Source organism: Marmota marmota, unplaced genomic scaffold, assembly GCF_001458135.2.
Source record: "Marmota marmota marmota unplaced genomic scaffold, marMar, whole genome shotgun sequence".
Taxonomy (NCBI): domain Eukaryota; kingdom Metazoa; phylum Chordata; class Mammalia; order Rodentia; family Sciuridae; genus Marmota; species Marmota marmota.
In genome coordinates this window covers 6,239,594-6,263,204 of record NW_026000130.1, presented here as the reverse complement: position 1 = coordinate 6,263,204, position 23,611 = coordinate 6,239,594, and the positions used below count along the sequence as shown (strand labels likewise).

Below are 23,611 nucleotides of genomic sequence, written 5' to 3'. Positions count from 1 at the left end.
GTGGGCGCCATTTGTAGAAGCCGGACGCAGCAGCCGCTGCTGGAGTCTCCTGGCAACCAGGTTGCCTGGCAACGGGAGCACGCCGACGGCTGGGGGGTGCCAGAAGACTGGAAGAGCTGAGGCAGGTGAGGGGCGGCTGTGGGTCAGCGGCGCGGGGACAGGGGGGCTCCCTGACCTACCCAGACCTGCCCACCCAGGACCGATGTCTCCACACCTTATCCTGCGTGTTTCTATAAATGACCGGACTCCAGTGTGTGCCCTCTAGAGGAGGGCAGGTCCCTGTCCCAATGCCTACTGTTTCCTGAGAGGGGAGCCCAGATCAGATATGGTTGTGTCATTCCCAGAGAGGCCCCTTTACCCTTGTCATCTGATGCCAGGTATCAGAGTTTGATTCAATTTTTACTGGGGAGATTCCTGACTATGTGACTAAATGCAATAACAATCATAACAATAGCCACAGGCTTGTAGGCGTCTGTTAATGGTTAATATGAGAATGCTGGAAGGACAGGAAGGAGGTACTACTATTACTTCTTTTTTTGTAATTGTAGAAAGGCACAGATGGAGGAGAAAACTTATTAAGGACCACTCTGACCTGGGATTGCAGCCAGCCCTTAACCACTAAGCCACACTGCTAATAGTTGTTGAAAGTGTGTGTGTGTGTGTGTGTGTGTAATAAAAATAACTCATCCTCTAACCTTAATTCTTTTTTTGCAGATGTATTCTAAACATGTGAATATGGGTTCTTGACAGGTGAATGAGCTAGACCTGGATTTGGACAATGGCTTCTAGCTTTACCAATTCTTCGACCTCCAAGCTCCTTGGCTTTTCTCTTAATTTCCTCATTTGTAAAATGTGGATAATACAAGTCTTCTCCTTATGGGGTGGTTGAGTTAAGTACTAGTTATTGCTGGCATCAGATAATCACTAAATAGAGAGACCATCTTGGTGTTTGCTTGTTTGGTTTGTTTTGTCCCTTCAGTGCCTGTGAGAACCGAGCTTATGAACTGTCAGAGTGTTTTCCTCTGTTGTTAAATGAATTGCATGGGAGAACTCTGCTTATCTGTAAAATGCAATATAGCCATCCACCTGCCCTCACAGTTTTGATGATCAGATGAAAAGTAGTCTTTAAATCACAATAGTAATAACACAGCTTTTTGGGTTTTTTTAATCAGTGGTCTCTGCAGAACTTCATTTTGAAAGTCCTTTGCATGTGGAAAGATGGCTCATGCCCAGATCTCCAAGTATCTTCCTCCCGATGTCAACCCCACCAAGGCTGCCATTGCCTATGGTTGTAGGGCTCTGCCCAAGCTGAATGAAGAGCTAAATTCAGAAGACCTGCTGACAAGGCAGAAAGCCCTCATGGCCCTCTGTGATCTCATGCATGACCCTGAGTATGTCTACGAGGCCATCAACCTAGGTGAGAATTTCACAGCCCAAGTGACCATGACTGGGATCTTGGCATAGCTCAGACACTGTTTGGAGCTTCAGTAATAAGGGTTGCTATTTAATGAGCCTCACTTGGGGCCAGCAGTACCTCAAGTGTTGTGCCTGAGTTATCTTAGTTCTTGTAGTGGCACTTTTAAGAGAGGAAATGTTCTGAATCTACAGACAAGAAAACGGAGGTTCAAAGAAAGGGTGTGAGTCTGGGATTGCCTAATCAATAAATTAATCAGGTTTTTTTTTTTTGTACTGGGGATTGAACCCAGAGACACTTTACCACTGAGTTACATCCCCAGATCTTTGTATTTTTTTAAATTTATTTTTGAGACAGGGACTAAGTTGCTTAGAGCCTTGCTGATTTGCTGAGGCTGGCCTAGAACTTGTTATTCTCCTGCTTCAGCCTCCCGAATCACTGATTACAGTCATGTGCAGAGTTTTTATTTGCTGAATCTGGTATCCTTAGATATATCCCATTCAAGGTCATGTGACTAGTTTGGGACAGGGTTGTAATTTTATCTCACATCTCTCCTGGGGTCAAAGAAATGGCAAAGGTCTTTTACTTAACACCATGGATGATTTTGAGAGAAGGCACTGGTAGGAAGTATACAAGGAAAATTGAGAAGTGTTAGATGAGATGGTCTCTGGGTGTGAGCCCTTTCAGTGACTCTCAAATGCTGTGTAACTGACATGATTCTTTAACACCCAAAGCAGTGGAAACGCTAGTCATTCTTGTTGTCCAACATTTTCTCACAAGTTGACTTCTGGGTTAATTAATTTCTAGTAATGGCAAATGTTCAAAGATTTTTCTATCTCACAGGCTTCCTGGAGAGCCTGAAATCTTTGCTGAAGGATGATGATGACGTGGTTCGAATAAAGACCACCGAGGTGCTCTACATCATGGCGACTCATAACGTGGGCAGGTGGGCAGCTGTCTCTTAGACCAATGCCTTATTTGGAAGACACACTCATCTCTGGATGGATGTTCTTGACTGACCTTAGTGTTCTTAATTTTTTTCTGTAGCACTGGTCTTTGGTGGGACTTCTGTTTGACCAGAACAAACCTTTGTGTGGGGTGATTTTTGGTTCCTTTTGTGAGGGCCTAATGGGACCCTCTGTTCCAGACTAATTTTTATGTTAGCGTCTAGCTATGAACTTCCCACTTTGAAGGTAGAAATTTAGTTCAGATCCCACATCTGCAACAATTTTGTCTTTTCTTTGATTTTTATGGGAAGCCAATTTCCCTGTCCCAGATCCCCACAGGGTCTGTGGCTCTAATTCCTGTTCCTGTGCAGGTGGTAAAATACCAGCTTCAAAGCACACATCTGTTTTAGATTGGTGATCTTACTTCTTGCTCAGGATGCTAGGTTCTTGGTTTCTGGCACCTAGAAATGTCCCTTTCCTGTGTACAGATTTGCATTTTACATTTAAACATATTTTACTACCACTAACCCTTGGTTAAGGGTTAGTGGTAGTAAGGGGAGGCTTGGAGGTGCTTTATCATATTAGTTGAGTTCAATCTTTTGACCAGAGATCACTAGTTTTACTTTGTATTAAAAACAGAACCCCACCTGGGCACAGTAATCCCAGTGGTTTAGGAGGCTGAGGCAGGAGGATTGCAAGTGGAGAACAACCCCAGCAACTTAGTGAGGTCCTAAGCAACTTAGTGAGACCCTGTCTCAAAGTAAATAAAATAAAATGGGCTGGGGATATGAATCAGTCGTTAAACACCCGTGAGTTCAATCCCTGGCACCAAAACAAACAAACCAAACTCTAAGTCATATCCCCAAACTCTACCCCTGGTCTTCTATATAAAGGATAATAATGGCCAGTGTGCACAGGTCCAGAAAAGAAGGGCAGCTTAAAGGGCAAGATGCTGACTGCCTTTAGGCTTGTTGAGTATGAACAGCAGTCACCCATTCTGAGAGATGTCAATCCATGTCAAGAGTGTGGGGGTATCTCATAAAACCCAAACTTACTGGGCCCTGTCACTCCCCAAGCTCTCAGACTGCTGGGGTCCTTCTGAGTACCTGCTTCAACCTGATCCTGCAGCCCTGGGCTAATTGGGTACTATGAATGGGGAGTGATGGTGATGATGTGGGGACATGGGGGGAGATAGAGGCAGGGGAAGGTAGTGCCGCAGTTAGCATTCTAAATCACACACTGCAACAGGTAGTAGATCAGTGCTGTGGTCAGAGCAGTGGGGTGAGGCCGTGGGCTCTGGTGTGTCAGGGTGGGGGGCACACTCTTCTCCTCTGTGACCTTTTGATACAAGTCTCAATTTGCCTATCTGAAATTACCTCAGAATGGTTCTTTAAAACTTTAAACAGGGCAAGGTGTGCTAGTGTGTGCCTGTGCTGAGGTAGGAGGATCACTTGAGCCCACAAGTTCAAGCCCAGCCTGGGTAGCACAGCAAGATCCTGACTCAAACCAAACAAGAACAACCAATCAACAAACAAAAACAATTTTAGGGGTACAGGATCAGGTTGGAGCAGGTACTTAGGAGGACCCCAGGGATCTGAGAGCTTGGGGAGTGACAGGGCCCAGGAGTCAAGTGTCTCTCATTTTTCTTGTTGTTTTTCCTTTTTTTTTTCTGGACTTGATATGGACATTAGGTTATAGTTTTTAGGGAGGGACAATGGATGCTGAGGAGAGATGATCAAATAGAAGTAAGTGCCTAGGGAAGGTGACAGTAAATTATTTAGTGGCACTAGGATAACCTGCACTGGGGAGTCCTGGCTGTGCCCACATTAACAATATGGGAGGATATGGCGAAAAATCTGGCCTTCGCACAAAACATATTCAGTGTTCTCAGCCATTCCTCACACCACCATTGTGAGGCAAGTTGGGTACTGGGGGAGACCAGAGAGAGGACATTACTACTATGTGCCCAGGGTCTAGGAGTCCAAACTCCAGCCTCTTACCAGCATACTACATTGGACAAGGAAGACAAAGGGCCAAAAACAAATATGGGTGATTTCTATATTTCCCCCAAGTTCAGCAGTAATCTTACAACTAAAGCCAACAGGTTTTGGAGCCCATTCAAATCCTGTGTAACTGCCCTGAACTGCCTGTGTTGAAACCTTTTTGCCCTCTTGCTATACAGGAAGTGATGGAAGGGGTGATGAGGATAGCAGCCCAGGCTGGGCATCTTGACACCTTGGGAAGTCAATTCACATATTTTCATGAACAGGAGAGTTTCCTAAATGGTCTAATCTTTCCTCTAGCTTGTGTGCTAGTGAGAGGGGCCACATAACTCCACAGATAACATAACTGGCTTTATTATAATTTTTATTTTTTGAGTGATCGAGATTAAACCCAGGGCCTCATGCATGCTTAGGACATGCTTTGCCACTGAAATAGACCCCCCAAATCTTTTTATTTTATTTTTAAAAATGAGATAGGGTCTCATTGTTTCCTAGGCTGGTCCTGAACTCCTTGGCTCAAACCATCCTTCTGCCTTAGACTCCTGAGTAGTTGGGACTACCGTTATGCACCACCCAGCTTTCAAGCATGAATGACATAGAATGGGTCATAGGGTACTGACTGTCGAGAACCCAATGGTCAGTGAAGTCCCCTGCAACTTGTGTGTCCCATTATGATCTTTTCTTCCAGAACAATTCAAAACATTCCATAAATACATGACCAGTGTAACTCCACATCAAGTACAACCACAAGAATAGGATCCTAATTAGAATAAGTTATACTCCATGTATGTATAATATATCAGAATACATTCTACTGTCATGTATATCTTAAAAGAACAATAACAACAACAAACATTTCTTTAAGGTTAATGCCATTGTAGCATAATTAGTTGCATATGTCCTATATTCTGGGAACTTAGCTGAGGGCTTCACACATGACTTCTCATTTATCTATGAATTCTGCTCTGACAGATGTGACCTCAGCAGTCCTCTTTACAAGTTCAGTTGGATTCAATAATCAGTTGGTTGCTTTAAAGAAATGGTGAAAGCTGGGCGGCAGTGGCACATACCTGTAGTCCCAGCAGTTTGGAAGGCTGAGGCAGGAGGATCACGAGTTCAAAGCCAGCTTTAGCAAAAGCGAAGCTTGCTAAGCAACTCAGTGCAATCCTGTCTCTAAATAAAATACAAAATAGGACTGGGGATGTGGCTCAGTGATCAAGTGCCCTAAAAAAATTTATTTTAGATTACCATTTTGCTGGGCAAACCCTAAACAAAAACAAAAACAAAAAACAAAAAAACTCCCCCAAATCCAATCAAACAAAAAAAGTGATGGAGGGGTGATGAGGATAGTAGGGGATCCAAGAAAGAAATGGTATATTTTCTTTAAATGATTCATTTTAACCCAAAACACAAATGATAAGACATTGCTAATCCCCATATGGGACCTAGGCCTTTTCTAGGCTATGGATCCACTGTATGGTATGTCCTTGTCAACTTTTTTTCTTTAACCACACACCTGATTTGCAACTATGGTTTCATTAAAGCAGAGCAAGAACTGAAAAACATTGGTGAAATAATCTGTGTGCAAAAAACATTCTAGAATCTTTTACAATTATCTCACTTTTTTTTTTGTTTTTTAGACTTTTGAGTCTTTGCAAAACATTCAAACTTTTTTTTTTATAAGGAAATTTTAAAAAGTCTTCTCACCTAGTTGGCTTACCTAATATATATATATAATCCTATTCATAATTATAATTACCCTATTCATAATTATAAAAACAAGCATAACAGGTACCCATAGGTCTGGAGGTAAGCAGCTGGCCTCTGGCAAGCTCACAACTCAACTAGGGGAAGATAAGTGGGAGAAGTTGGGGCGGGTGGGCTTATGGAGCTCAACTGAGAGCCAGTGAGCTCAGCCCTGCAGTTCAGGCAAGGTAGGTGCTTTGCCTGAACCCCTCTGCTGAACCATCCTCATTTTACAGACCTTGGGATTGATTGAGGGCCAGAAGAGTGAAAATAAGAATACAGGGGCACAAAGAGCTGGAGTCTAAATCATGGCTAGGAAGGAGCAGAGCTATGTGATTCTTGTCACCACATCAACTACTGCTCTGCTCTCATGGCTTCTGGGGATTCCAGAATGTGGTGTTTGCTTCTGGCCTTGTCTGCCCTATCTAACATGAATTCAGACTCCCACAGGGGCCTGACCTCTTATTTGATCCTCTCCAGGCATGATATTAGTTATGTCTAAATCCACTTTTTCTTCCCAGAAATGGCTTTTTAGAGAATGATATCATCCTTGCCCTGTCCTTCCTGATGGATGACCCCTATGCACTGTGCCGGCAGAACCTGCACCAGGCATTCAAGTACCTGGCCCAGCTACCTTCAGGTAGGCTTGCCCCACAAGCAGATCTGGTAGATTTTCCTGTGGCCCCTGGACTTCCTCGCCAGGTCACATACACGCCAGACTGCAAATCACAGTCCTCAGTATATTAAAAAAATTTTTTTAGATTACCATTTTGCTGGGCATGATGGTATATGCCTATAATCCCAGCTGCTTGGGAGGTCAAGTTAAGAGGCTCACCTGAACCCAGGAGTTTAAGACCAGCCTGGATAACAGACTCACATCTCAACAATTTTAGCAACAACAACAAAAAAGTTACCTTTTTATTAAAATATAACATGTACTTTTAAAAGCACACATACAGGCAGTAGTTCATAGCTCAGAGATAGAGTACATACTTAGCAAATACAAGGCCCTGTGTTCAACCCCCAGCACCCTTCACCTGAAAAAAGCAATAACTACAACAACAACAAAAGCAAAATCACATATGTGAATATTTGATTAAATTGCACTAAATGAGTATGCCATGTGACAACTACCCAAGTCAAGAAATACATAGCATATTTCAGTACTCCAAGACTTCCCATAAACACCATACAGGGTTCTACCTCACATCCAAAGAGAAACAATATATTTAATTTATAAGGCCATAGCTTAGTTCATGTTTTTTTTTCAGTGCTGGGTATTGAACACAGGTCCTTATACATGGTAATCATGTACTATACCCCCAACCCTGTTCATGTCTTTTTAAAAACTTAATGGAAATAGAAACATACAGATTATAATATTTTGCTTCTTTCACTCAATGTTTTGTTTCTGAGATTCATGTATGTTATATATTACTGATTTCTGCTGTTTTAGTGCTGGGGTTTGGTATACACATTATATATATAATGAGAGTGTACTGCAGTTTATCCATTCTGCTGCTGAGGGACATTTGAGTTGTTTTTACTTATGGCTACCAAGAACAAAGGGGTATAGACACACTTATATATGTCTTCTGGTGGGCACATATGTACATTTCTTTTGAGACATATGTAGGAGTAGAATTGGCTGGCATAAGATAAATTCATGTTCAGCTTTAGATGGTACTACTAAATGATTTTCTAAAATAGTTGCACCAATTTTCACTCCCAGTAGCAGTATATGAGAGTTCCAGGTATTCTACATTCTAATCAACATTTGGTCTTTTCTTTTTATTTTAGCTAGTTTGATGTGTGTGTGTGTGTGTATGTGTGTGCGTACGTACGTGTATATAGTATCTTGTTTTTATTTTATTTTATTTTTTAAACTTTTACTTTTTTAATATATATCTTTATTTTTTTAATGTGGTGCTGAGAATCGAACCCAGTGCCTCACTCATGCTAGGTGAGCGTGCTACCACTTGAGCCACATCCCCAGCCCCAATTGTTTTTTTTTTTTTTAAATATTTATTTTTTTTAGTTTTCGGTGGACACAACATCTTTGTATGTGGTGCTGAGGATCGAACCCGGGCCGCACACATGCCAGGCGAGCGCGCTACCGCTTGAGCCACATCCCCAGCCCCGAATTGTTTCTATTTTAATATGCATTTCCTTGGTAATTAAAGGGGAGCCCATTTATTTATTTATTTATTTATTTATTTATTTATTTATTTATTCTGAGATGGGGGGTCTCACTATGTTCCCCAGCCTGATTCCGAATTCATAGGCTCAAGTGATCCTCCTGCCTCTCAGCCTCCTGAGTAGCTGGGATCACAGGTGCAGGCTACCATGAATGACTGGAGGCCCTTTAAAAGTTCTCTTTTATGAAATGTCACAGCAGGTTTTTAGGAATAAAGAAGGCCTGCCCCAAAGGTAATGTTGTACACACTCACTGTGGGCCCCTTCAACCCTGGTTTGTGGTACCCTTCAGCTGACTGCTCCTGCTAATTAGATGGGGAATCTAGGGTAACAATCACATGCCAACCACAGCTAGAGGGTTGACACTCGTCAGGTCGACATCCACCTGGTTGCATGAGCATTTTTAAATGAAGTGCTCATTCCAAGAGTTGGGACAGTAGGCCTTGAAGTGGTATTTTAGGTAAAGGTAGACAAGTCAATGTTATAGTGCAGAAGTCAGATGAATCTGGTTTCCCTTCCCTTCATTCCTACAAGTTATTTCCTCAAATATAAAGTGAGGACAAAGTGAGATCAAAGTGAGAAAACACTGGCTAAGTGTACAGTCTGGCACCCTGTATAAGAAGTATAAGCATTCAGGGACTGTGAGACCTCCCTGAATTAAGGCCCAGAGACAAATGACTATGGGATCAGGTGCAGAGAGACAAGCCCAGCAGAGCAGTGCCCATGAGGATTGCTGCCTATTCCTGAGGCACATCTTCCTCCAGCTGAACTGGGCTAGATGTTGGGCAGCATGCAAGGGTAGACAACAAGTGGTATTTTTAAAATGACCACTACAGGGGCTGGTAGTATAGCTCAGTGGAGGAATGATTGCCTGCCACGTGGAGACACTGGGTTCAATCCTCAGCACTGGTTCAAATAAATAAATAAAGCAAAGGTATCATGTCCATCTACAATTTTTTTTTAAAAGACAATTATATCCCTGGTCCTCTCCCAAACCACCAAGATCAGTCTCTGGGGATCACCTCTGCACAGTTTTTTTTCCCTATATGGTAGTGGGGATTGAACCCATGGCCTCCCACATGCCAGGCAAGCACTCTACCACTGAGCTACACATCTATTCCACACACATATATTTTTAAATGCACCCTTGGCTGTTTCTCACATGTGCCTGGTGTTGAGAGCCTTGAGGTATCTGGTGTCTTCATAGAGGACCAGTACCAGGGCTGAACTAAACTTGTGCCCTGTGCTCACCATGCTAAAACTCAGAGTGAGGCAGGACTTGGTCACCTCTCATTCCTAGTGTGTGGGAAGGCTCTTAAAATTAGTGTTACCTATTTAAAAGTGTCACCCAAGGCTCTTAAAATTAGTGTTACCTATTTAAAACATTTGAGAAACAGAGATAATAATAATGAAGGCTGAATACCACCATTCAGCTTTGCCAAATTGTAACATTCTACAATATTTCATATTTGTTTGAAAAAAGTCATATATAAATCCAAGTACTTTGTGAACCTTTTCCCACTCTTCCTCCCATCCTCCCTTGAACACTAATAAACTTTGTGACTAGATCCTCAATAAATCTTTATATTTATCACAAATATAAATTATATTATATATATATGTAATTTTGCTTTGTATGTCTTAACATGTCTTAACAGATCTTGCTGTACATATCCATATGTTACTTAAAATACCTTTTAAAACACTGCTTTTTAAAAAATGTGGGTACTAGGGATTGAATTCAGGGGTAGTTAGCCACTGAGCCACATTCCTAGCCCTATTTTATTTTTAAAAAATATTTATTTTTTGGTGTAGATGGACACAACACAATGCATTTTATTTTTATGTGGTGCTGAGGATCGAACCCGGGTCCCGCCCGTGCTAGGCGAGCGCTCTACCGCTGAGCCACAATCCCAGCCCCCTAGCTCTATTTTATATTTTATTTAGAGACAGGGTCTCACTGAGTTGCTTAGTGCCTCACCATTGCTGAGCCTGGCTTTGAACTCAAGGATCCTCCTGTCTCAGCCTCCCCAGCTGCTGGGATTACAGGCATGTGCCACTATGCCCAGCTTAAAACACTGCTTTTTAAAAGGTATTTTTTAAAGTAGCATGGATAAATATTGAGATTGTCCATGTCATATCATGGGCTGTATTTCATTTATTTCTACTGCTTCATGTTTTCACAACATTTGACTGAACCATGATATTTTTCTTTTTTTTTTTTTTTGTTCTTTTGAGATATACATGACAGTAGAGTGTATTCTGACATATTATCCACAGCCATAAAGTATGCCATGATATGTTTCTATGTTGAAACAACTTATTTGTTGAATTGTTGGCTCCATAGTTTTCACTTGTTTCTCTGTTGGGTGTTTCGGCTCCTGTGCTGCAGAAGGAATGACAGTGAGAGTTCCAGCTCTGGTTTTCCTGGTACACTCAAGGGAGAATCCCTCGGGTCCTCTCCTGAGGAGGGCGATCACACATCCTTGTTAGCATCCCAGTGGGTAGCTCTGGTGTTTCATTGTTGTGTTGCTTTGTTGATCCCTGTGATCAGTAAAAAGGATCAAAAAAAGTTTCCCCTCTGGCAACCTCTGCCTAGAGCCTCTGGGGATCCAGGGTACCTCAGAGTTCTTTTTTTATTTCTTAATTTTTTTTATAATTGTAGATGGACAGAATGTCTTTATTTTGTTTGTTTATTTTTATGTGGTGCTAAGGATCGAATCCAGTGCCTCATGCCAGCTAGGCAAGCGCTCTGGCACTAAGCTACAGCCCCAGCCCCTTTTTCTATTTCTTATTGATTCCAGGAAGTGTTCTTCGTTTATCTCAGATTTCAAGCCATTGTTGGTTACCTACATTGCAAATATCATTTCCCAAGATGTGTTTGTGACTTCTTACTATTTATTTGTTGAATCATTGGCTCCATAGTTTTCATTTGAATAATGTAATCAGTTTCATCAATCTTTTCCTTTGCATTTTTTTGGGGGGGTAGGGTTGTGTGTTGAGTAAGAGAATTCTTTACCCTGAACTTTGAAGATATTTTGCTGTATCTTCTGCTGAAACCTTTAAGTTTTGCTTTTCACATTTAGTCTGTGAAGATACATGGAAAGGAGTTCTATCTGTCTGTTTTTAGTGCTTGACAATCTAACACTGCCTGGATCCCAAAAGCTCTTTGGTTATCTGAGTTCTAAATGATGTTGCATGCCTGAAATTGGGAGGCTGAGGCAGGAGGATCACAAGTTCAAGGCCAGCCTTGGCAACTTAGCAAGACCCTGTCTCAAAATTAAAAAAAAAAAAAAAAAAAAAGGCCCCGGGGATGTACAATGCCCTGGGTTCAGTCCCTAGTACCTAAAAAACCATAACCAAACCAAACCAAACCAAAACAGAAGCCTTGGCCCTTTGTCATAGGATTTGCTGGGTGCTGCTCATCATTTGTGAAGGGCCCAGAAGGGAGGCCTGGGACCCTCTGGTGGAGGGATGGTTGGGGCTGGGAGAATGGCTGTACAGATGGATGGAGATAGGCAGGTAGTGTGATAGGTACCCCTGGACATCCATCCTGGAGGAATTTTTGAGTACTGTGGCTTCTGGGTTGGCCAGTGTGGCTTTGCCCGAAGTGATGCCCTTGTTGGGCTTACAGTTGGGGATATTTAGGTAAGGCATGGGCTTTTATTTCCTTGATGGCTGTACTCTTATCAGCATGTGACCTTGGGCAGTAGTGTAGCCCATGGAAGCTTGAATTTTGTCACCTGTATAGTTTAGCTGACATAGTCTGAACGTAGGACTCAGCATGCTCTCAGGATATGCTGTGGTCATTACTATGGGTTTCCTATCCATAGCTACACTTGAAGGAAGATGCTTTTTTAAAAAATCATGGTTCCCTTGACTCCTGAGAGAGTACCTGGTTTGTGGTTAGCAGTCAATAAATACTGTTCAGCAGGTTTTATATTATATTTTAAAGGATCATTCATTGTTTTCTGGCTATAATTCACTTATACAATTGATTATTCATTCAATAAATATGTATTGAACCCTTGTCTTGTTCTCGTGACTGTGCCTTCAGTTTCCTCCCCTGTAATTCGGAATTTCTGTGGGAGAATGTTTGTAAGGTCTTCCCTCTAATTCTGCGTGATGGTCTGATTTGCTATGTGATTTCCCAGAGTGACCAGCAGGTGGCACCCTAGGACTGAAAACTGTTCCTACAGGGCCCTTGCCCATTCCTTCGAGACCTACTTTTTATGCCCCAAGATAGTGCTGTGTTAGGAGGGGAGAGACCAGGACTGTCCAGGCAAAGGCCATGCAGAGGCTTCCAGCCCTGGCTTCCCATTAGATCCTGAGTGATCACCAAGGATTTTTCTGTTTTCACCCACTACTCTTGCTATCCCACCCCTGCTCCTGCTAACCCCCTGAGAAAACAGGTCTCATTTTGTGGTCAGGCATTCTGGGGGAGAGAGTTCTGGTGCTTAAATTGAGGATTCTTTCCTAACTAGATTTTGGGATACAGCTGGACACCCCAGGGTCCCTTGGAAGTTTTCCACTACCAGTCCCAGGTGCATTGATTGACCAGGCACACCTGTGAATCTGGCCTGGCTCTTCCTTTTGTTACCCCATCCTTGTGCCAGGCTCTGAGATGCTGGTTTAGCTTTTGTGGCAGTGTGGTGGGATCTGATGTGTCCCTGATCCCAGTACGTGCAGCCTGGGATTGGGTCAGGCCTTGGGAGTGAAGGTAGGTACCCTTCCTAACCCAGAGGAGAGTACTAGTTCTCCATAGGAGGGACCCTGCCTAAGGAAACTGGCTTCCTGGCTCCAGAAGGGAGCAAGTCTCAGGAGCCTTGGAGAGGCAGGGAACAGATGAGGAGATGTCTGGATGTAGTTTTGATTCCAGGCATTTTGAGGGATAGGGGACATCCTTAGAGTCATAGCAGTTAGAGGGAAATCTGGGGGGGTGGTTGTGTCCATGAAGAACTTAAGTTCTGGGAGCAGGCTGCTTCTCCAGGCAGGACTGCTGGAGGAGAAAAGTGGGTATGCCCTCCCTTCAGCAGTGTGCCTCAGCCCCAGGCAGGGAATCCTTCTCTCTCCTTAGCAGTTTCCCAGACACCCAGCTGCCTGGGAAGTGGTCCAGAGCAAACCCTATTCCTCCTGGCCCTGACACCATAGGGCAGAGGGAGAAGGAGCTGCCTCAGAAGGGCAGGCCCTTTCTTTCCTTGCCTGCCCTCAGGACAGGGTGCATCAGGGGCCCAGGCACATGCTTGGCCTGACAGTCATTGGTGAGCTGTTGCTCCTATCCCCAGTCTTAGTGGGGATAATGCCCACCAACAGGGACACTCTGCTTGCTTGGTTCCCAACTTGCTGTACCTGTTAGATGCCTCCTCCCCTCTTTCCTCCCTTTTACCTGACCATGTCAAGCCTGGCAATGGTCATAGAATCTATCTTCACCATCTCTGTTGGGTAAGGTGGCATTTTCCTTGAGGCTTTCATAATATTCCCAAGTAGTTTGAGACAAACTGTTACAAATGGAATTACTACAGGGATCAGATCCTCCCCAGAGCATGTCTGGGCTGCATTAGCTGGCACTTGCTGATTTGGGACCTGCCTCAGCATTGAGGACCCTTGCCAGGCTCCTTTCAGTGAGATGAATGTCCCCAGGGTGTCATCCAGCCTCAGTATGGCCCCCTCCTCCTCATGGTGCTATGTAACCTTCCCTCTGCCAGCTGGGCCCATACTCCTATGCCCATTTGTCCTGGATGGTTGGCATTGTCCAGGGCTTGGCAGGAACTCTGGGGAGTGTGGACAGATGGAGTGCAGCCACTTGGACCCTAGGCCTGACTGCGTCACTTGTTACACACTGATGGTGGGAAGTTGTCCACTCTCAGTGTCTGCTTCCTCTTCTGTAAATCAGAACAAATAATCTTGGCTTCCTAGGAGTGTGGGAAAGAGTGAGAAGTCACTGATGAGAGATAGGATTACTGTGACCACGGTCATCCCCCCACTGTCCCACCTTGGTGACCATACAAGTTATAGGGAAGGATGACTATCTCTCAGGGGTAGGGAGCTACGCATTAGTGTGTCCTGGGAGAGAAGGCTGGGGCTATAATGTAGTAAGATAGGCTAGACATAATCACCAGCAGAGGGCAGGCCAGCTTGGTTGACCGCAGCTCCTCCCCTTCAGCCATCCTCATCCTGCCCTCCCCTGCAAGGCTTTCTGTGGATATTTGCCTTATTGGTCTCTCTTGGATTCTCCAACTCAGCATGTGCCTTTGGAGAAAGATGGTGGGTCAGATGGTGCCCTTCCCTTGAACTGTCCAGTGGAATTTGCAGACACCTCTTCTTACTTTGCCTTGGAGTACTCTAGGAAGTAGAATGTGGGCAGTGATGCTGGGGTGGCTGTGAACTGAAGGTTGGGTGGATCCTGGGCTGTGAGGCTGGGAAAGGGCATGTAAAGCAGAGAGATCAGCAAGAACAAAGGGGCGGGGGGGTCTTGTGAGAGAAGAACCAGTGCACACAAGCGGCAGTGGAGGACAGAGCTAAGGAGCCCAGCTGTGAGACCCCAGTATGGGGGTCTGGGAATCTGGGGTTCTTCTGCAGCCTATGGGGAATTGTGGGAAATCTTGTGCTGACTGGGCTTTGAGAACCAGGAGGGAGCTCTTTACTGGGGAAGTCCTCCTCTGGTCTTTATGCACATCAGCTATGTATTTTTAAGTTAAAGATGCTCACAGTGAAATAACTGCTCTTTTTCACAGTTGGCATTAAAAAGCACAAAATAAGTGTTAACAATTTTAAGTTACATGTTATTTCTTCTTAAACAAAAGCTCCTTTGGGTTCTTGCTGTTTGGTGACGTGGGGAGGTAGAAAGGGAATCCCCACACTGGATACAGTGGGAATGGGGTGGCCGGAGCCAGGTCCAAGTGGTGGATCTGCACATGTGTGCATGTATTTGTATTCATGAGTGTGTGTATGCATTTGCAGGTGTATATATTCCTAAGAACACAAGCTTGTCAGTAAGCAGTGGGTCCCAGTGTACACTTCTTCCCTAGCACCCACAGGGTTTGCACTACACTTTTATGGGGAGTGAACTTCTTCCCAGTTGCCCTGGGAAGATCAGCAGAAGTCATTTGTAGGGTGAGGGGTCTGGTTAATGGTGCAGCCTAGACTATTGCTGGGCAGGTTCCTGAGGGCAATAGGAGGTTCCCCTGGACTTCAATCTCCTCAAGCCACAGGGCCCTGACAGGTCTCCCCACTCTCACAGCTTCTTTCCTCTCAAGGTTATTCCTGACAATAATTTTAAAATGATTTTACCTAGGGCTGGGGGTGTGGCTCAGTGTTACAGCACTTGCCCAGCTGGGTTCAATCCTCAGCACAGGTGGGGGGTATTTATCTAATTTTGTGGAAATGTGGGAGCAGAAGAGGAAGGAAATTCAGTGTGGAAGGTAGCCCCAGCTGCCCGAGACAGCACCAAATTTAGCCATGTACACAGAACACTGGGACAAGATTCGGCTCCATTCAGGGTATTTTATTTTCTTCAAGTAGACAATCTTTGACTTTCATATGATCACCAGTTCCTCTCTTTCCCTCTGTACATCTCTTCAAGTCCTTGGCTGTGATTCTGCACGCTGACCTTGGACACATGGGTACTGAACAAAGAGCGAGAGAAGGAGATTTGCTAAGGGCTCTGGAGGTGCCTCCCCTCCCAGCAGCAGGGGTTCTTATTTACACATGGTTCTTGGCCAAGGTCCTTTCAAGGCCAGGGCCCATGGGACAGGAAGGTGCAGAGTGCATGGTCCCAGCAGGGCCTCCCTCAGGCCACAACGCTGGCTGTGCCTTCACAGGAGTCGTAGCAGCTCCCAGCCTATCTCAGGCTTGGGGCCTGCGGGGACTGGGGGTTGCAGGGGAACAATCTCTTGCCTCTCCTTCCTTCACTCAGCAAAGCCACAGATAATTTATGCTTTAAATACCAAGACATTTAGCTATTGTTCATTCGCTCCTAGGTGAAGAACCTTCTTTAAATACATCACATTTATTTTTCTTAAATAAAAACAAAGCAGAAAACTGCACCAATAACAAGAGGACACTGCAGAGGCTTATGTACAACATATGTCCTGCACTAGCCTTGCAGGACTATTCGCCCCAGAATCCTTTGGAGCAGAGGGACAGTGTCATCCGGGTAACAACTTTTACACTCAGCAAGCCAGACACAAAAAGGACCACCTGAAAAAAAATATGTTTTGAAAATCTGCATTTAAAAAAGAATACTCAACTGCATCCGAAATTTCTGTATATTTTTTGTTTTCCTGCGAAACACGATGAGATTTGGCCAAAATTAAAAAAAAAAAAAAAAGTATGTCAGAGAAGAAAAACCAGGTTTCAATTTATAAAACATCAGACCAGTAGAAGAAAAACTGGAAACCCAGCTGGTCTAAATTGAAGTAAATCGTGCCACTTGTTTTATTGTGTTGATTTTTTGCTGCATATTTTGAAGCTGTTTAAAAAGAGCCATGAGTGGCTGAAGGTCTGGTTAGTGCTGTCACATGGCTCCTCAGGTCCCAGGTCCAGGACAAATGGGGTACAGAGCAGCTGTGTGTAGGGTATGGCCAGCAGGGATGGCCTACAGTCCCTGCTCTAGCCTTCACTCCTTGTCATTGGCAAGGTACTCAGTCCAGAATTCAGGTGGTGAGCTGGCCTTTCTCCAGGCAACAGGGACACAGTTGGCCTGACCTGGTCCCAGCCCTGCTGCCTTTCCTCAGCAGTTGGATGCAGACCTCTGTGCAGAGTGGGGCCAGCTCAGGAAGGCAGAGTGAAGGGGCAGGATGATCTTATAATAAACTTGTGACAACAGCTCTTCAAATCTTGATGAGACCTCAGTGCTTTGGAGAACTCTGCCATCTCCAGGTGTGTGTGTGTGTGTGTGTGTGTATTGTGTGTGCATGCGCGCATGTGCACACGTGTCTAACTACCTAGCAATCTATCCATATATATTTATGTTTGCAGAAATGTGGGGCCAAGGAGGTGGCAGCTGAGGGTTGTGGGGGACATTCTTCAGGCTCCCCATTTCCTGCCCCTGGGTTGGGCTTCTCTAGCACGAGTTGGGGTGTGATACCCCATGGGTTTTACCATAGGCAAGCAGGCTGGGCCTGGCTCCTCAGCAAAGGCCAATGTACTTAAGATTGTTCTGTATAATGACATCTGTCACTGCGTCAAAGACAAACTGGATGTTACTGGTGTCAGTGGCACAGGTGAAGTGGGAGTAGATTTCCTTGGTCTCCTTGTTGCGGTTCAGGTCCTCGAACTGCCGCTGGATATAGACGGCGGCCTCCTCATATGTGTTCTGGCCCTTGTATTCAGGGAAGCAGATGGTGAGCGGGATGCGCCGGATCTTCTCTGACAGCAGGTCCTTCTTGTTCAGGAAGAGGATAAGTGAGGTGTTGATGAACCAGTTGTTGTTGCAGATGGAGTCAAAAAGGCGCAGGCTCTCCGCCATTCGACTCTGGGTGGGGGAAGGAAAGTGTTGGCATTAGCAAGTATAGACCCTAGACCCTTAGTCCTACCGGGAGGAAGCCTTCCTTAGCACAGGGTCTGCCAGCCCAATTCTGGTCCCCAAGAGACACACCATGATTTTGTAAAGTCCTTCCTCTCTCAGGTCAGCTTCCTCCCACACTCTGAATCCCATAGCGTTTCCCATGCCTGTCTCTTGCTTGCCCTACATCCATGCACGGAAGCTCAAATCTTCCACATGAGCTGCTATGAGATCATGTCTCCTTTAAGTCTGGGTTTTGTGCAGTCCTTTGAAATTTCGATCCTGCTACATGGTACTTCTGAAGGAGCAGCCTGCACGTCTGTAACCAAAGAATTCTGAGCTAGGAATGAAATGCCTGCCCTGCACCAGGCTCCTCTCCCCACCTTACTTGGCTTTTATACATTGCCAAAGGCTTCCAGCCCTGCTGTATATTGAGGGCAGGATCCTGGCCATATTACCTGGTGGCCTGGACTGAGCAGGTAGGCTTGGCGCATGTAAAGAGCAGAAAGATGGCATTCAGGATAGGGCGGTGACCAAATTATAGAACACAGCCCTATTCACCACCCATCTTTGCCTCTCTTCTTTCTGAGGACCTTGAGTAACTCTGGACTTCAAGCAGTATAATGCTTTTGTCTCCCCAATCTACCACAAAACTGACAATTCTTACTTCTAAAAGAAATAACTACTGAGAACTACAAGAACTCCTACCTGGAATTACTGCTGGTGAAAGTTGTCCTCATTTTAAGATAAACTGAACCAGCTAAAAGTCCAGACAAGTCTGGGTCCAGTTTAATTAAGATGTAAGGCTTTGGGGCTGGGGATGTGGCTTAAGCGGTAGCGCGCTCGCCTGGCATGTGTGCGGCCCGGGTTTGATCCTCAGCACCACATACAAACAAAGATGTTGTGTCCGCTGAAAACTAAAAAATAAATATTAAAAATTCTCTCTCTCTTTCTCTCTCTCTCGCTCTTTAAAAAAAAGAAGTTTTCAGCCCTTGTCCAAGTTAAAGATTAAAAAGCCAATTGATATTAGACTTAATAAACCAAGTAATCATATTTTAATCTCTGATAGAAATATTGAAATCTCTGAAAGAATATGTAACTTCTGGGGCTGGGGATGTGGCTCAAGCGGTAGCGCGCTCGCCTGGCATGCGTGCGGCCCGGGTTTGATCCTCAGCACCACATACAAACAAAGATGTTGTGTCCGCCAAATACTAAAAAAATAAATATTAAAAAAAAAAAATTAAAAAAAAAAAAAGAATATGTAACTTGCATACAAATTAGGTGGAAATGCAGTAAAAATAATAAAGTCAATAAATATAAATTTACATTAAAAAAAAAGATGTAAGGCTTTGGATTGAAGGTCTTTTCTGACCAGATTTTATCACCATTGACCATGGCATTGCAATGTAGTTGGCATTAACAGTGCAGACGTGAGACACCAATATCACCAATGACTGCAGTAATAATAAATGGCAACTACAGATGGACATGAGGTGATACCTGTTCAATCCTCACACCTTCTTATTCCCATTGTACAGATGAAGAAACTGAGAGCTAGAGAGGCAGGAAATGTGTTCCATGTCCCTTGGTTAGGATCTCTAGGCTTGCTGCTCTTATAGGTTGGATCCAAGGGAGGTCACCCCAGGGGTAGCCGGGAGGATGCCTCACAGTCACCCTGATTTCTATGTCCATCTGGGAGACCATGTTTTCCAAATCTAATCTTGTTCCTTCTTTAGATGATCTCAGAATAACAAACTGAAAAGTGGGTAACCTCAGGTCTAGGTGTGGGTAGCCTCAGGTCAGGTTTAGGTGGAAGTGACCTTACTGCAGAGAGAATTATGAGGCAAGGCTCCAATCACAGCAGTGCCCTGGGGACAAGCACCTCCACAGTTGAACTGGATATGATGTTCCCAAAGGTGAGATCAGTGTTGGTCTAGGAATGTCACACTCCACTGGGAGAGTAATTAGTTCTAATTACTGGAAGCTACATTGTAAAGATAATGTGGAAACAGAGCTGTCACTTCTCATAGGAATGTTATAAGTGGAGGCTATGTTTCTGACCCCCAATACTGCATCAGCTATGGTCATTAACACATATTCATTGAGCAGATGCTCGCTGAACATATTCTGAACTCATGGGCCACTGACAGGTCCACATGTCTGGCGATGGGCCCTAGAACTGTGAGCCCTGGGGCTGAGGGAACAGAGGGGCTAGGCAGGAGTATCCAGCTCCATTTAGGGGTGGGCTGGTGGTATGAAGAGGATAGTCTGGTCATTAGCAGGGTATGGTCATGGGGTTGAAGGGTGGATAGACAAGCACAGAGTGGGAGTAAGGGCCTGGCTCAGGCTCCCTGAATCCTGCTGGATCACCTGGGGTGAGAGTTGGCATCGATTCTGCATCCAGTTTAGCCTAGCTTCTTGGGCAAGAAGAAGAATGTAGCCAAGAAGAGAAGTAGGAATGCACTCAGCATGCTACAACGGTGCAAGAATGCTGGCCATCGCTCAGGGAGGGCTCTGTGGGTTGATTCTCTGTAGGGCACATGTGACTGGGAAGAGCTCAGGTGCTGAAACCCACGTGGAGCAAGCTGGAGTGGCAATGGGAGGGGCCAGTAGACCAGATGGGCAAATCTATCCCCTAGGCCATCTTAGCGACCATTTTTGTTGGCACCATAAGCCCCTTCCACCCAAGTGGTCTGGACCCTTTCCCTGATGATGCCTCTCATTAGACTTTGGAAACCCTGAATGATTCTGGGCATCCTGTTCCTGACAAAGATCACAGAAACTCAGACACTTATCTCAGAAGGCAGCAGAAGGCAGAGGAGGGAGGGTCCTTCCTCCATTGTGTGGCATCTTTCACACGTGCTCACCAGAGTTTTTGATTTCAGGTCTAGGTGTGGGTAGCCTCAGGTCAGGTGTGGGTAGAAGTGACCTTATTAGGGTAATGGGCTTCCCAGAAGCTCAGGACCCTCCCCCTCCTCTCAGGCACCCATTCTCACACCTCAGGTTCCTTTTGCTTTGCTGGTATTGGGGATGCTCAGATTTCCCTGTTCTTCTCTATTCCTCAGGACAAACCAGGGGAAACCACACTGGCCCTCATGGCAGGCTCCTGGGAGGTGGTGATGGGCCTCAAAGAATAACAAAACCTCTATATGTATGGATGCCTGTCCCTCTTGTCCCATCTCTTGAGTCCTGCCCGGCAGGATTCAGGAGAGCTTATGGAAACACTGACCCTTGTGTGTGACTTGTGGGCTCACAAAGACATGGAACTTCAGAGTGGGAGTAGACCCTAAACTAGCTGTCTCCATTTAACCCTCACTGATGCTGGCTGAGCCCTCATTGAGTATGAGCAGTGTACCATGGGGAGGTGGATGTGAACACCTACTCTAGCATCTTTACAAATTGGGAAGGCTGCTCAGAAGGCCTAGAATGGGCAGCATGAACTGGCATGCACCCTTTCAAGGTGTCTGAAGGCCTGGCAAGTGAGGCAGAAACTATGTCCAACTAGGATGTGTCCCTAGACCAGAGGCTGAGGGTCTCAGAGATAGGAGGGACAGTGGGGAGGCTGAGGGCCCACAGATAGGTCCCTGCTCAGTGGAAACTGAAAAAGGAGCCTATACTCAGAAAGTGGTGCCATACTTGGCTCAAAAAGACCAACAGTAGAAGCAGTGATGGGATCTCTGTCTACTCCCCTGACTTGTGCCCAGTCTAGGGTCCTGGTGCCTGCCCATGGGTGCCTCTTAGCCTCAGAACCATGTCACAGTTGTTCCTATGCTCCTGTAGTCCCACATGCAGGCAGGTAGGCAGAGTGGTCTCCTAATAATTCAAACCACAGCCATTGAAAGAGCCATGCTATTTTGGGCTGTGACTCTGGAAACCATATAAAGTTTGCATGAGTATGAGGAAGGGAGGGATGAGGCCACATGCCTTGTATCTCAGGCCTCTTTCCCGCAGTACCACCTACTTGTCCAAGTTCTGCTCACCCTGCAGGGCATTCTTTCCATCTCCTTAGCACATAGCTGACTATTCCCTCTGTACCACCATAACTGATTCTAGTCACTTCTACCACATCCATCCCTTCTCTGTCCTGTAGTGACTTCCCCAATCAGCCAGATACAAACATGCTCTCATCAAACCCAAGAATCAGAGAAGCTGTCCCTGTAATAACCCCCGTCAGGGAGAAGTTTTCCCATTCCACACACTGACCAAAGCCTAGAGGGGGGCTCTCTTGCTAGGGCTCATGGAAAACACTGTTTTTTCACCAACCACAATGTTCTCTTCCAGCGAGAAGCCCTCCATGCCCTTACCTCTCCAGTTGCCAATGGAGAAGCCGTGGTGGGAGGAAGTGCAGCAGCCATTAGTTATTGTGATGCTAGCCCAGGGCACTGATGCTCAACTCTCCAAGATTTACTCACCAGCGATGTGGCACCTTCTAGGAGGCTGGGGTTTGTCTGCACATTTGTTTATAATAATAACATGGAGCAGACGGTTCCCATTAGAAGCCTGTGCAGTGGCGGGAATCTCAGGGCTGGTTGATGGGAAATCAGTGATTTGTAACAAGGTGTGTCAGTGGTTGGCTATAGTCCCCAGGGTGGTGCAGTCATTTCTTTAGCCATTTGCAAGAAAAAAGCCCCTGCTCCGACAGAACCAAATATACCCAATGTCACTGAACCTGTTTTACCTCAGGGTGGTACTTGTTTGGGCCTTGGCTCCCACACCACATTATGAAAGGGACTGATGGCCCATTCCTAAGGGGTTTTCAGCTTGGTGACCTTCAAGTATGCATCTTCATCTAAAGCACCACTGCCAGGTGCCAGCACCTATAGTAGCCAAACCAGCTCCTGGAATAGTATTCTGAGTGGCCAGTGAGTTAAGGAGCACAGTGGAGCTTGTGTCTGGTTAGTCAGGAGCTGAAACCCCTCAGTCTCAATTCCCCAGAGGCTCTACTCATGACACAAAGAGCAGATGTCCCTGGTTATGTGCACAAGGTCTGGGATTCACTTTTTTTCGGGGGTACCGGGGATTGCATTCAACCATTGAGCCACATCCCAGCCCTATTTTGAATTTCATTTAGAGACAGGGTCTCATTGAGTTGTTTAGCACCTCACTTTTGCTGAGGCTGGCTTTGAACTTGTGATCCTCCTGCCTCAGCCTCCCAAGCCACTGGGATTACAGGAGTGCGTCACTGCGCCCAGCTGGGGTTCACTCTTAGCACAGTGCTTGTTTTGCCTCAGACAACTCCTTTCTCCTCTTGGGCCTGGTTCCTTATCTGTAAGATGCCAGGACTAACCTGGTGTAGTGGTGCACACTTGTAATCCTAGAGACTTAGGAGGCTGAGGCAGGAAGTTTGTGAGTTGGAACAACTTTGTAACTTTCAGCAACTTAGCAAGACCCTGTCTTAAAAATTAAAAAGGGCTGGGGATGTAGCTTACGGGTAAAGTGCCCCTTTGTTCAATCCCCAGTAACTCTACCCCTTCCCCAAACAACAACAACAACACAATAACAACAACAACAAAATGCCAAGCTATTATGAGGAGGCACAAAACTAAACAACCTGGGCATTCTCCCCAACCACACCACTTGCCCCTCACTTTGGCACTGGAATGTCCTCTCACCAGTGACTTCTAACGGGAGGACCCATGGGCAGAGGAGGATGAAGTGGAATAGAGGGGAAAAAGCCTCAGCTTTTCAGTCAGGGATTCAGTTTTGTGCTGGTCATAAGCCCAAGTCAGCTTGGCTTCCCAGGAAGCTCCTGTGACTCCTTAGTTCAGAGATCTGATGGCCAGCCAAGGCAGATTGCACC

At 45.3% G+C, this 23,611-nt stretch overlaps 2 protein-coding genes across 4 annotated transcripts in view; one reads left to right on the top strand and one right to left on the bottom strand.

Annotated features, from left to right (window-relative positions):
• Window positions 1-23,611, top strand: part of Rsph14 (radial spoke head 14 homolog) — a 97,065-nt gene continuing 73,454 nt past the window's right edge. For both annotated transcript variants that reach the window (XM_048785028.1, XM_015500297.2), the window contains exons 1-4: window positions 1-125; window positions 1,173-1,417; window positions 2,258-2,360; window positions 6,632-6,750. In XM_048785028.1, coding sequence (XP_048640985.1) covers window positions 1,219-1,417; window positions 2,258-2,360; window positions 6,632-6,750 — 421 coding nt within the window. In that variant the 5' untranslated portion in view covers window positions 1-125; window positions 1,173-1,218. The remainder of the gene's footprint in view (window positions 126-1,172; window positions 1,418-2,257; window positions 2,361-6,631; window positions 6,751-23,611) is intronic.
• Window positions 15,796-23,611, bottom strand: part of Gnaz (G protein subunit alpha z) — a 34,831-nt gene continuing 27,015 nt past the window's right edge. For both annotated transcript variants that reach the window (XM_048785026.1, XM_048785027.1), the window contains exon 3: window positions 15,796-17,781. In XM_048785026.1, the coding sequence (XP_048640983.1) occupies window positions 17,437-17,781 (345 nt within the window). In that variant the 3' untranslated portion in view covers window positions 15,796-17,436. The remainder of the gene's footprint in view (window positions 17,782-23,611) is intronic.